At 40.9% G+C, this 13,875-nt stretch overlaps 1 protein-coding gene across 1 annotated transcript in view; it reads right to left on the reverse strand.

The window, feature by feature from the left end:
• LOC144889299 (E3 ubiquitin-protein ligase TRAF7-like) overlaps positions 1-13,875 on the reverse strand; it is a 38,687-nt gene that overhangs the window by 22,780 nt on the left and 2,032 nt on the right. The window contains exons 2-6 of the mRNA XM_078769404.1: positions 7,782-7,830; positions 5,790-5,878; positions 4,077-4,199; positions 3,887-3,979; positions 743-776 (exon numbers count right to left, since the gene is read on the reverse strand). Coding sequence (XP_078625530.1) covers positions 743-776; positions 3,887-3,979; positions 4,077-4,199; positions 5,790-5,878; positions 7,782-7,824 — 382 coding nt within the window. The 5' untranslated portion in view covers positions 7,825-7,830. The remainder of the gene's footprint in view (positions 1-742; positions 777-3,886; positions 3,980-4,076; positions 4,200-5,789; positions 5,879-7,781; positions 7,831-13,875) is intronic.

The following is a 13,875-nucleotide window of genomic DNA, read 5'->3' on the forward strand; positions in this document are numbered from 1 at the left end:
AGGAAATTGAAAGCCTAAGTCAGGTTAGTGAACACTGTGTACTTGAACTCACTTATTGATTGTATAATACATTACAAATGCTGATTTTCGAACCTATATGCCATACGTACATGTACATTATTGCTCATATCTCAGAAACTATTGGAGTGCCCATCACAAAATTTATGTGGAAGCTTCTTGACATCATAAGGTACCTCTGGGATGAATTTGAGGAAATTTGAAGGATACATTTTTTGGGGATTCACAATTGAAGTTTATATTTTGTGATAGCTTTTTTGTGGTTGGAGGTAGGAAAATGTTGCCCAGACAAATTCATAGGGCATGAAAATACCTTTAAAATGACACCAAAACCAGCTCTCTAGGTGTTATACTTTTAGAGATATGGCCATTTGAATTCGCGACATCGCGCTAATTAGTCCAAAGTTCGTTAGTCTGTATCTCACTAATTAAGAGGCTGTTAGCAAAAATATTTGAGTTCTTGCCGTTTTTCATGGGTCCCAATTGGTTCCCAAAGTTTTACAAAAATCTGAGAGATGACGGCAGATTCTTTGATGATTTGACATGGAATGACCCATTACTGGATAAACACCACCTGAGCCTTGCATACTGGGAAGCCAACTATACAACCCATTTTTACAAATGTTCACATAATGTACTGTATAAAAAACAAGCATATCGTAATATAGCTATTTATAATGTTGGAAACGTCTGTGGAATGATTGTTCACAAAAAGAAATCTTACCAGAAGTGACAGCACATTTTTGGCAGAAAGTATGCTGCAAGTAAAAAAACAGGAGCAACGTCAAAACAGGGTACTGTACTTGCTTAAACAAAAACAAGTTTCGATTTGTCCAGAAGCATCCGTAGTTATTGACAATTGCTCCCAGCCAAACTTTTATGGATCATTTCAAACATTACATGAACAATGAAACTCATAACCTATTTATAACACTTATTTTACCAAAAATTGCAGTCTGTAGCAATGATATTGTTTTAAAGGTGAGTCGGACTGTTGCTTAAGGTTTCCCAAAATTAAGATAAAAATAAGCTTCTCAAATATCATTAGATTTAGTGCCAATAATAATAATAACAAGAGGGAGAATTGCTTTGTAATACGGTACATGTCCCCTTCTAGTCCCAATGAATGTTCTTGTCCCAAGCACTCAGCAATTGTGAGGCATATACAGAAGGACAAATTGTTTTAGGTATGCAAAGCTACAGAATATGTTGCAGTTTCTGTAACTTAAATCATGATAAAGTCATGTACCAAGTTTAAATTCAATATGTTCAAGGGTATGGGAAAAAAAAGTCTGGAAAACCACAGGTGGGGCGGACGGATGGATAGATGGAGAGCAAACCTATAGCCCCCTCCGGTGAAACTGGTAGCGGGCTAACAATATAGTGCCGCTCCAAAATGTGGAACATCTCAAATGTGTTATTGCTAAAGTAATGAATTTTCTATTTCCAGGAACATTAGAGAGGAAATGTGAAAGTTCTCTTCATCAAGACCCTGAAGATATCGGTTCAATTCACTACCCAGGAGAGGATAAAGATCTGATCAAGGCCTATGTTGCCCACAAATCCTTCATAGCTGTTTAGACATTTCAGAAAATATTTCCTAAACAGACATCCTTCCACAAAATAACAATTTAACAGAACCCAAAGAAATGGTGAGATAACAGAACAAAGTAACACAGTGGTTGACCAGTATTTTGCAGGAGGATCTATCTGAAGCTGCTTTCATTTTTCTTCTCTAAACGTTATTAATGAAGCCGAGGCAATACGAGCAAAGGGGCATTGCTATCCAGCAGACAATGGGGCTTCCTGGGTGATACTTTCTATGTGTGGCAAGAACTCTCTCTTGGAGTATTTTAAAAAAGAAACTACCAGTTGGAGAGAAAGATTCGGCTGCGGTTACTGAATAAAGATATGAGAAAAATAGAAAGGCAGTCAGTAGAGTGCATACATCACCACGCTGAACGTTTTACGTGTTGTATCCCACTGATAGGCCGGATCTGCATCCGGACCTGAACCAAAATCTAACCAGCTTGTTCTTGTCGGCGACTTAATCAACTCTTCCACCAAGTTTCGTCCGAATCCGTCCATAGCTTTTTGAGATATCATGCTATATATCGTTTTTATGTCCCATCTCTCAATGATGAAGAATCACTTTAAAAATTCACCTGGTGTTGGCCTAATGGTTAGGGCGGTTCCTAAGGTCCTGAGTTTGAATCCCGTTGAATAAACGCTAGGTGGGGTTGACTCAGCCTGTCATCCTTCCGAGGTCGGCAAAATGAGTACCAGATAACTGGTTATAGAGAGGCATTGCATTAGCGGCAGACGCGCCCACAACAAAATGATGTAACCAGCAGCCGGGTGGCTGCACACGAACCACCCACTTAAATTTTTTTAGTATTTGGATTCGGATCTTCACCAAAATCTAATAATTTCATCCTTGTCATAACCCCAACCTGTCCACCAAGTTTCATCTGAATCTATCCATAGCTTTTGGAGATATCCTGCTCATAAACAGACAGACAATGCCAAACGGGGGTGAAAACATAACCTCCATCTACCTTCGTTGGCTGAGGTAACAACCTGAAATTCTTGTTGTGAAAACCTCCTTGGTACACTGCTGATTTGCATTTACTCAAAACAACATAGTACAAATAGCAATTAGATCAATGAACGGGATTAAATAATTATATTGATAGATGTGGGAAAATTGTGAAAATTTCCATAATTTGAACAGGATTGTTAATGTAAATTTCCCACAAATATCAATATAATTATTTCATCCTGTTCATCAATCGAATTGCTTCACTACGCCCACAGTGGTGTTTTTAATAGAGGACATGGATTTGTACCCCAATTGGAGGAAGATCCTCTCGTGTTCAGGCCGTTGGTGCTCCTATGGTTGGCAGTGAGTGTCTCAGAAGCATTGATGGGAAGAGTGGCAATCATATGTGTGGGAAAATTGCATGTTCAGTCAGGGTCGCCCAGATAGCTCAGATGTCAGAGCATTGGTACGGTTCACGAGACGACCTGGGTTCGATTCCCGGTCTGAGCATGTAATTTTCCCACATATATCAATATATTGCGAATAAGAAATAATGTACAAAATCTTCTTACCATTTACGCGACACGTAAAGTCATTTACCATTTACACGACACGTAACGCATTGGTCTTATGGGGGAATTGTATTCACTTAAAGTTGTTTCGGTTAACGTTCCACTTTTCAAGAATGCCGTGCAACGTTTAACGAGGACTTACAATATTACTCGAAACATTTAAAGCTGCAAACAGCCTGCGTACACCAGCCATGGTTGAAAGGACAATAACTTCATAGCAAGGACAATACAGCAAAATTTAAGTACTGTACTCAAAATCAACTGAAAGATTAATACTGTGCTGTTGTAATACTGTTGATTAATTAATAGAGAATTGCTGAAAAGGAAAATGTTTAACGTTTTGTGGACGGCATATTCCGTGCAGTTCAGGGCTTGCAAAATTGGCAAGTTTACAATCGATTTCTGATTTTTGTCTTCAATTGATGCTCGACCTTCTTTTCAAGGTTTGTACGGAAATTATTTAATTCACGCAATCAAGACAGCTTATCACAAGCAAGAAAGTGCAGTGGAAATTTGGTCACATATTAACTATAAAATCCCAACAGTGCAACTTGCAACATCACAGAACTAATTAAAAACTGCCATCTGGTGCAGTTCTTACATCTGAGGTGACAGTGTCATCTGGTGCAGAGTATCATTGTCGTGTGAAGACAATATTGTAAATGTCTTCAGAGAGATCTCACATTAAGGCGATGTGCTGGAGAAAAGAAATGCATCAAAATTGTCGTAAATCGAAAGAAAGATCAAATCTTACCCCACATGTCGTGATAACAGGTTCCTTGAAGATGTGAAAGCAGAGTTGGCAACAGAGCTTCACTGACGGCTGTTCAGCGAAGACCAATGGGTCCTAAAATGGGATAAAACCACAGAATTATTTTGGCCAATGACTACATTTTCCCAATCATCTTCACACAAATTTTCTTGTGATCCAACTCCTTTCTCACCTCCCCTTCATCCTCCTCCTCATGCAGAGAAAACGTGGAGCGCAATGAAACATTCGACTCAGACTGCAGCGAGCGCACTGACATGGCAGACTCAATGCGATGTGTGGCTGAACCTACAGGTGACTTCGAGACCAAGGAGACAAAGGAAAGAGACAAAATAATAATAATAAGAGGAGGGGGAAAATGCAAAATAAATTGAGGAAGAACAAAAAACATCAGCGAATCAATTGATAGAAATACCTTGAACCCTAAGCTAGTATTCAATCAACTGGTTCTGTTATCTTTGGAGCAAGCCCTTGAACATAAAGTATAGTTTCAAATTGGATTAAACATGACACACTGTTCACCACCATCTTGAAAATACAGAACGTTTTGCACAGCTGCATCATCAATTCAACACGAGAGCTACAGGATGTTGGCCTCGACACATGAAAGCCCGCTTGGAGTTTGCAAAAAAGCATCTAAAGGACTTTCAGACTGTGAGAAACAAGATTGTGTGGGCTTTCATGTGTCTTTCACTGAGGAGAGGCTTCCGTCTAGCCACTCTGCCATAAAGCCCAGATCGGTGGAGTGTTGCAGTGATTGTTGTCCTTCTGGAAGTTTCTCCCATTACCAAACAGGATCTCTGGAGCTCAGCCAGAGTGACCGTCGGGTTCTTCGCCACCTCTATTATCAAGGCCCTTCTCCCCCGATTGCTCAGTTTGGCCGGGCGATCAGCTCTATGAAGAGTCCTGGTTGTTTCATACTTCTTCCATTTAAGAATTATGGAGGCCACTGTGCTCTTGGGAACCTTCAATAAAACCACCTTTAGAGGCCATTTTTCCCCGCAAGCTGGGGTTGGCCTTTTTCGGGAACTGTGGTTGTTGTTGTTTTTCGGTCCCCTTTTTGAAGCAATGTTTTACGGCCGGATGCCCTTCCTGACGCCAACCCTTTTTGCCGCCTTTAACAACAAGCAGGGAATATACCAGTGAACTGGTACTCAATTTGCCGACCTCGGAAGGATGACAGGCTGAGTCAACCCCCCTGGCGTTAATTCAGCGATCGCCCGGGATTCGAACCCAGGATCCTAGGATCCTAAGCCGGCACCCTAGCCGCTAGCCCAACACCAGAGCTTCAATGCAGCAGAAAATTTTTTGTAGGCTTCCCCAGATCTGTGCCTCGACACAATCCCGTCTCTGAGCTCTGCAGGCAGTCCCTTCTACCTCATGGCTTGGTTTTTGCTCTGATATGCATTGTCAGCTGTGAGACCTTGTATAGACAGGTGTGTGCCTTTCTAAATCATGTCCAATCAATTGAATTTACCACAGGTGGACTCCAATCAAGGTGTAGAAACATCTCAAAGATGATAAAGAGAATTGGGAGGCACCTGAGTTAAATTTCAAGTGTGATAGCAAAGGGTCTGAATACTTATGTAAATGTGATATTTCAGTTTTTTATTTTAAATAAATTGGCAAAACTTTTTAAAATCCTGTTTTCTCATTGTCATTATGGGGTATTGAGTGTAGATTGACGAGGGAAAAAATGAATTTAAATGATTTCAGCGAAAGGCTGCAACATAACAAAATGTGAAAAAAGTGAAGGGGTCTGAATACTTTCTGAATGCACTGTATATACTCGATCATATAAATAGACCGAGAGACAGACAGTATGAACCAATTGCTTACCACACTGCGCTACGTGCACGGGGTAACAAATCAAGCCAAGTATTCTTACCAGCAAATCAGCCACATCATTCCCAGTGTACACACTGCTGCCGGATGATAGAGTACGACGATGCTGCTTGCATATATTTTCCCCGTCCACTGCAAGACAAAAAATAAAAGTCAATGCAGCTTCATTCAGTCCTCTTTAAAATGGCTCTATCGACACAACATACCATAAATGAGGGGGCAAAATAAAAACATTTAAAAGCGAGGTGACATGGCTTTGTGTAGTGAACCAACTATCACCTTGGGTAAATAACCACAATTTTCTATCCACAAAATCTCACACAAGAGCAAGGTGACAGACGGTAAAAAGGAAGCATACTGACAGTGGAGCAACATCTGGGAATGAATAAGAGATGCGAGAGAGACAGGTGAGGAAACACAGCAACCTCGAAAAGAGAAGGTTGTATTTGGTAGGGTCAAGAGAGGTATAAAATATTTCTGGTAGGGATGAGAGATGGTGGTGCATCACTTGCTTGAAAACCTTGAGGCATAAGTGAAGAGTGTGATTGAACAAACTCCTGAAGCCAGTTCTACCAACAGGAGAAAAAAGAGGAAGAATAAACAGGAGTTTGGTGTAAAGCCAGGATTTTTGGGGGATTAGTCATGAGCGGGATACTCGAACAAAGTGTGCCCTGGGAGAGCTGGGGAGAGTCTAATCGCTGAGACAACAGCGAGCCAGACCAGAGGAAAGGTAGTAAAAAACAAAAACAGAGGCCACTGACCTGCCTGCAATGTGAGTGCAACATGGTTTGAGCATCAGCCATATCAAGAAAGATGCCAATAATGTTGAGAGTTTTAGATGCCACAGAAGCTCGGGGGAAAAAAGGAATGATGTTGTGGCAACAGCCAATAGGGGAGAGCCATACTTTATTGAGGTGCAGACAAAGGCCATGCAGACTGTGTGTAGTTCTGATATTTCAAGAAATGCTTGGAAAGATGGAGGATACCCAGGCTGTGGCTGCAGGCATTGGAAGCCAGCTTTGTTTCTACAGCCATCCCAAAAATGGTCATGACTGAGGGCGAAGACTAGAAGCTCAAGGAAGTGAACCTCTCTACTCGAGTAGCTGGCAGTGGAAATAACCCTGCATCAGCAGCAGAATTGTGCCCCAGTTATGATGCATCCAGTAGGCCAAGTTCATTTACTTCAAGTTGTACTGCATGTCAATAATACCAAAACTTTATTGCACACAATTTGCAAGTGGCAGGTTTCACCACAACAGGCTGATCAATTAATTAATTCTAAAATAATGTTATGACGGTTTTTCCGAAGTTGGTCTGGGGCATAGTTTTCAATACTGTAGTTAATTCGTACTGTATGTTAGCACAAGCGTGACATAATTACTGTAATTAAAGAGATAGTGTCGAGTTGAAATGTTCAGCAGTTCTTGTCTTCCCCCTGCCTCAGTGTTTGTGTCTACTTCATGCTTCCCACTCCACCCCCTCTTTACATGCTGTTACATTCCATTGCTGATTCGGCTGTGCCATTCAGCAGCGCCGGGGGTCCATGTGACTCAAATGGAAAAAGAACATTATGGAGCCACATGGCTCAATAGCGGAGGGGCGTACAGAATCCACATGGCTCAAATGGGAGATTGGTACAGGAAGCAACGCGGCTTGCCGGAGATGAGTTTCCCCCAAGGCCACACAACCAATGAGCGAACTGTGAATGGGGCATGAGGTGCAACTGACTTAGTCTCACTGAAGAACTTCCGGGTAAACAATATTGCGAGTTTTCTTTTCATTACAATGTATGAAAAGTTATTTGGAGATTCCCACTCTTTTTGCTGCCACGTACAGCTGGCCATGTGTGGATGCGAGCTCTTGAAGACTTAGGCAGACAACACTGTGTCTTTGTCTTGGGGACTTGTTGATGGTCGTGCTGTCAAAGGGCACTCTGAGCAAACTCTAAATATTACACTCTATTGGGAACGAATTCATATATATATATATATACACATGTATATATACCAGACATTGAGCTGCATCACTCACTCACGTTTTCCATTTGGAGTGCATGTCGGTCCAAGTGTGTTTTCCATCAATGTCTGGAAAATATTAAATACGCAACGAAATGAATACCTTATAAGAAACAGCAAGTGCATAAAACTTCAACCTCAAAAAATAATTGCACCTTGGAATTAACTGTACTGCAGGTACACAATTACGCTTGTATAGCAACCACATCTAAAAATTGATGGCATTCAGAATGTACAGATATTTAGTGATGGAAATGATTGAGTATAATTTGGACACATGATCAAATAATTTTCAGGTTGGCTCATTTTTAGCTCACCTGGACTATAGTCCGGTGAGCTTATGCGATCGAGCAGTGTCCATAGGTAAGTCAGTCAGTGAATGAGTGAGGGAGTCCGAAAACACAGTCATTATCGCTTGAATCAAACACACAATTACGATGAAACTTGGCCACAAGCTGCATACCTGATGCCTTACGAAGATGTATTGATCGCATCAAAATCTGCGCTCATTAAGGAGTCTACGGGGGAGGGGAGGGCGTTTAACCCCCCAAAATAGGTATTCGCTGGCTGCTGCAAAACTACATACCTACACGATTTCAAAGAAACTTGACCACAAACTTCATCGCCCATGATGTACCAAAGTTTGTTCACGGTATTAAAATATCAGGGACTGAGGAGGTCTGTGGGTGGTTTGAGTGACTATTGCACCTGATCCAAGTGAGCTTCAGGACCCCCGGTTCTATTTTTATAATTGCACCAATAAATACAAGTGATCATGTCATAGCAGTAGCATAGAATATGGGTAAATGTAGATGTTGACACCTTTGAAAGGAATTTAACAGCATACCATCAAGTTAAATAAATAATTTAACTCTATGATCAGCTTGATTTGAGCTAAGTGACCAAAAAGAGTTCTGCTAATCTCATATGGGAATTGTTTCTGAATGCTATGGCAGCTGCTGATACTGCAAACTCCCAACCATGTGGACTGGTGCAAGGCCGGAGTGGACGGGCATGTACTCCACAAACCCCCAACGGATCGCTACCAGTGAATGGACTTTTAATATTGTGGGAGTGCCTCATGTGAACATGGCAGGCTTGGTGATTTATTTAATGTATATGTCTCCAATTGGAAGATGATTCTGTGCGTCATTACCAAGTAATGGCAACCAACTCTTCGGCAAAGGACATCTTCACTTTCAATCACAGATTTCGCACTAGAAACAACAGGTTAAAAGTGCCTGGACAAGCAGAAACGAGTCACTGAAACTGCACACAGCGCATGTGTGAAAGGCCTCGTTCGCGTTCATACCTCATTTTGAAAATTGCGTATTGTTGCATCATCAGCAACGGTTGCTAGAGTGAGATGTGCATGGAAGAAGTTTCGGGGACTGAGTGGCGTGCTGACGAGGAGGGGAGTGTCGTTGAAGCTGAAGGGAAAGGTGTATGCTGCATGTGTGAGAAGTGTTATGATTTATGGGAGCGAGACATGGGTAATGAACGTAGAGCAGCAACGAAGGTTGGAAAGGGTGGAAATGCAAATGGTTCGGTGGATGTGTGGAGTATCGTTGAGAGAGAGGAAGACAAATGATGAATTGCGAAAGATGATGGGAATAGAGCCTGTGATTGATGCTGTGAAGAGGAACAGGTTGAGATGGTTTGGTCATGTTTTGAGGAAGGATGAAAGTGACTGGTTGAGAAGAGTGATGGAAATGGAAGCATAGAAGGAAGTAGAGGACGGGGAAGACCGAGAAAGACTTGGCTAAAGATGGTGGAAGAAGAAATACGGACAAGGGGGTTAACAAGGAGAGATGTAGAAAATAGGGCAAAATGGAGAAGATTGTTACGCGGCCCACAAGGCTAACAACCCGCTCTAGCAGGAAAAATGGCCTTAAAATGCCTGTTGTTGTTGTTGTTTATTGGTAAAGCAGTTCCCGAGGTATTGCCTTTCAAAGATGGCCACATTGTTGACATCAACCCTTCACACTCCCCCCCCCCCCCCCCCCCTTCCCATGCCTCCTCCCCTCTTGCCATGCCTGTGTGAACGGCCTCTCCCTCCCACAGATCTCCCGATATCCCTGCTCTCAAATGTTGTACTTGTGTGCTTCCCTCTCTCCCCCCATCTTGTCTCCCGCTCCCTTTATCATATGTTGTATGTGCGAGTTTGGCTTTTTGTGATCAATGTTAGCTCTTACACGAGCCTCGATCTTGTATACAAAAAAAATGAAAAAAACCTTTCACATTTACCCCAAATCATGTTATCCCAAAAATAATTCAAGACAGAGTGACATGACATTTTCAAAAAAAAAATATTGAAGGACTCAAGGTTTTGAGCTACACAAAGGGAGTTTCCTGCCTCAGAGAGAATGCAAACAGACAAGTGCATCAGGGCCCTGAACTATAATTTAATTGATGCATTTCTCATATTCACAATTAAGGGAAAATAATAGTTTGCTCTTAATGTTTGCACCAAACTTTTATAAAGTCACCATATTTCCAAGAGATCTGCCAGAAGGTTCTATCAAAACAGGTGTTGCCATGTTCCACAACACTAATGATTAAATGTGTGTATGATCTATTAGTGTGGCAACTTAGCATAACAATTGTGCATTTTGTGAGGAAAGCACCAAATTTGGCACACTAGTAGACTATCATATTATGAAAAGATCTGGATATTGGGTCATCTCAGATTCAGAAATTTGATTTTTGCAAGATTTCGATTCGATTGGGATCGAAGAGAACACCTTCTTCGTCTTCTGTACAGTGAAGTTGCCAGCCCTGAATTCTCTGGCTACATCTGGGTGCTTCATTGGGAGTGCAACCATGTCCCTCAGGTGAACAGGGACCCACCTGGCATAGTGTGTGTGGTCTAAGGCATGGAACCATGGGACCAGTTCCGTCAGGGCATCAAGGTACATCGTGAATGCAGCCTGCCACAGAGAACGCACGTAGACCAGTACCAACATCTCTAGTTCCAGCACAGTTGCCCAGTACTGAAAGCTGGGAATGTCTTCTCCTCTCTGGTGACACCAGTCTTCGAACTCAGGCAGGTCTTCTGCATCATCAGCATATGTCATACAGTGGCGTTCTACGCACGGTGTTGCAGGATGTGCAGTGCCGCTGCAGTGATTTGATGAGCTCTTCTTGTGCGGGTGACGTGGACAGCTCGCAGGAAGGAGTCGGCCGTCCCTGGCGTTGCAATCTCAGCTTGCAAATCTGCAAAATCTGCAAATCTTGCAAAAATCAAATCTCTGAATCTGAGATGGCCCAATATCCAGATCTTTTCATAATATGATAGTCTACAAGTGTGCCAAATTTGGTGCTTTTTTTTTTTTTTTTTTTTTTTTTTTGTATACAAGATCGAGGCTCGTGAAATTTGGTGCTTTCCTCACAAAATGCACAATTGTTATGCTATATTTAGCTTAGCTGCCGGACTATATGGTTAAAACACTCTTCGCACGGGTAAATTTCTCCTCCTTCTCTTCCCCCCCTCCCCCCAAAACGGAGGAGACTGTCGAAGCCACCCCCCCTCCCCCAAGAAGATGTATATGTAGTATATCTTTCCCCTCCCATCACCTCCCCCTTCCACTCCCTTCCACTCCCCCCCTCCCCCCCCCCCTCCCCCCCCACTCCCTTCCTCTCCCCTCCCTCTCCTGCCTCTCCTGCCTCTCCTGCCTCTCCTGCCTCTCCTGCCTCCGCCCACCCCCACCTGGCAATGCCGGGCACTTCAGCTAGTATATAATAAAACTCCAGGGCTTCAAGCAAACCTGTATCCATCTTGTCCACTGCATGTATCCTCCCCGACTCCTCATTCTTCCCCACACCCATTATATGTCCAAGTCTCCCACTATATTGTCCTTTAACCCTGCTGTTAGTGTCCCCCACCTTTCCATACTGTTCTTATTGTTCTGTTACATTCTGATTAGTTCGGTGTTCTAGCTCTTCCACGAGCCTTGACCTTGTAAACAAAAAATAATTTTAAAAATGGTACATCACCATCCAATATCATCCCCCATCCCCTATGTCGCTGGGTCTTGCTTACATGTTGCTATATGCTTCCTTTCCTGTTTGTTTGTCCTCACTCTTCCATGAGCCTTGATTGTCTATAAAAATTAAAAGTCAGTATATTGAGATTCATATTCTACCGTAGCAGTTTCCTGGCAAGGCATATACTGGGGGGTTTGCCGTTGTCTTCCTAGCAGTGGTTAGGGAAGGAACTTGTACTTGCTCAAGAGTGCCGGTGATGGCTCGCCTGCTCTTCGCGAAGAACACCGTGGGATCTTTAACGTCCACTAACAAATGCCGGCAGAGAGGACACCTCGTTTGACGTCCATTCGAGGGATGACACACAGATTGATGTGTGTGCCATCTCTGTGAAACACCAGGATGGCGGTTTATAGCTGGGTCAGGATTCGAACCCAGTATAGCTAGCTTAGAGGAATAAGAATATGGATTAAAGAATATGGAATACGGATTAGAGGTAAGAATATGGATTAAAGAATATGGAATATGGATTCGAGGTAAGAATATGGATTAAAGAATATGGAATATGGATTAGAGGTAAGGATATGGATTAAATAATATGGAATATGAATTAGGTAAGAATATGGATTAAAGAATATGGAATAAGGATTAGAGGTAAGAATTTGGATTAAAGAATATGGAATGTGGATTAGAGGTAAGAATATGAATTAAAGAATATGGAATATGGATTAGACGTAAGAATATGGATTAGAGGTAAGAATATGGATTAAAGAATATGGAAAATGGATTAGAGGTAAGAATATGGATTAAAGAATATGGATTAGAGGTAAGAATATGGATTAAATAATATGGAATAAAGAATATGGAATATGGATTAGAGGTAAGAATATGGATTAAAGGACATGGAATATGAATTAGAGGTAAGAATATGGATTAAAGAATATGGATTAAAGGTAAGAATATGGATTAAAGAATATGGAATGTGGATTAGAGGTAGGAATATGAATTAAAGAATATGGAATATGGATTAGAGGTAAGAATGTGGATTAAAGAATATGGAATATGGATTAGACAAAAGAATATGGATTAAAGAATATGGAATATGGATTAGAGGTAAGAATATGGATTAAAGAATAAGGTATATGGATTAGAGGTAAGAATATGGATTAAAGAATATGGAATATGGATTAGAGGTAGGAATATGGATTAAAGAATATGGATTAAAGAATATGGAATGTGGATTAGAGGTAAGAATATGAATTAAAGAATATGGAATGTGGATTAGAGGTAAGAATATGGATTAAAGAATATGGAATAGGGATTAGAGGTAAGAATATGGATTAAAGAAGATTGAATATGGATTGGATGTAAGAATATGGATTAAGGAAGATGGAATATGGATTAGACGTAAGAATATGGATTTTAAAATATGGAATATGGATTAGACGTAAGAACATGGATTCAAGAATATGGAATATGGATTAGACGTAAGAATATGGATTAAAGAATATGGAATATGGATTAGATGTAAGAATATGGATTAAAGAATATGGAATATGGATTAGACGTAAGAATATGGATTAAAGGGGACCAAAAAACAACAACAACCACGGTTCCCGAAAAAGGCCAACCCCCGCTTGCGGGGAAAAATGGCCTCTAAAGGTGGTTATTTATTATATATATAATATGGATTAAAGAATATGGAATATGGATTAGACGTAAGAATATGGATTCAAGAATATGGAATATGGATTAGACGTAAGAATATGGATTAAATAATATGGAATATGGATTAAAGGTAAGAATATGGATTAAAGAATATGGAATATGGATTAGATGCAAGAATATGGATTAAAGAATATGGAATATGGATTAGTGGTAAGAATGTGGATTAAAAATATGGAATATGGATTAGACGTAAGAATATGGATTAAAGAATATGGAACATGGATTAGACGTAAGAATGTGGATTAAAAATATGGAATATGGATTAGACGTAAGAATATGGATTAAAGAATATGGAATACGGATTAGACGTAAGAATATGGATTAAAGAACATGGAATATGAATTAGAGGTAAGAATATGGATTGAAGAATATGGATTAAAGAATATGGAATGTGGATTAGAG

This window comes from Myxine glutinosa, unplaced genomic scaffold, assembly GCF_964187855.1.
Source record: "Myxine glutinosa unplaced genomic scaffold, kmMyxGlut1.1 SCAFFOLD_2362, whole genome shotgun sequence".
NCBI lineage: Eukaryota > Metazoa > Chordata > Myxini > Myxiniformes > Myxinidae > Myxine > Myxine glutinosa.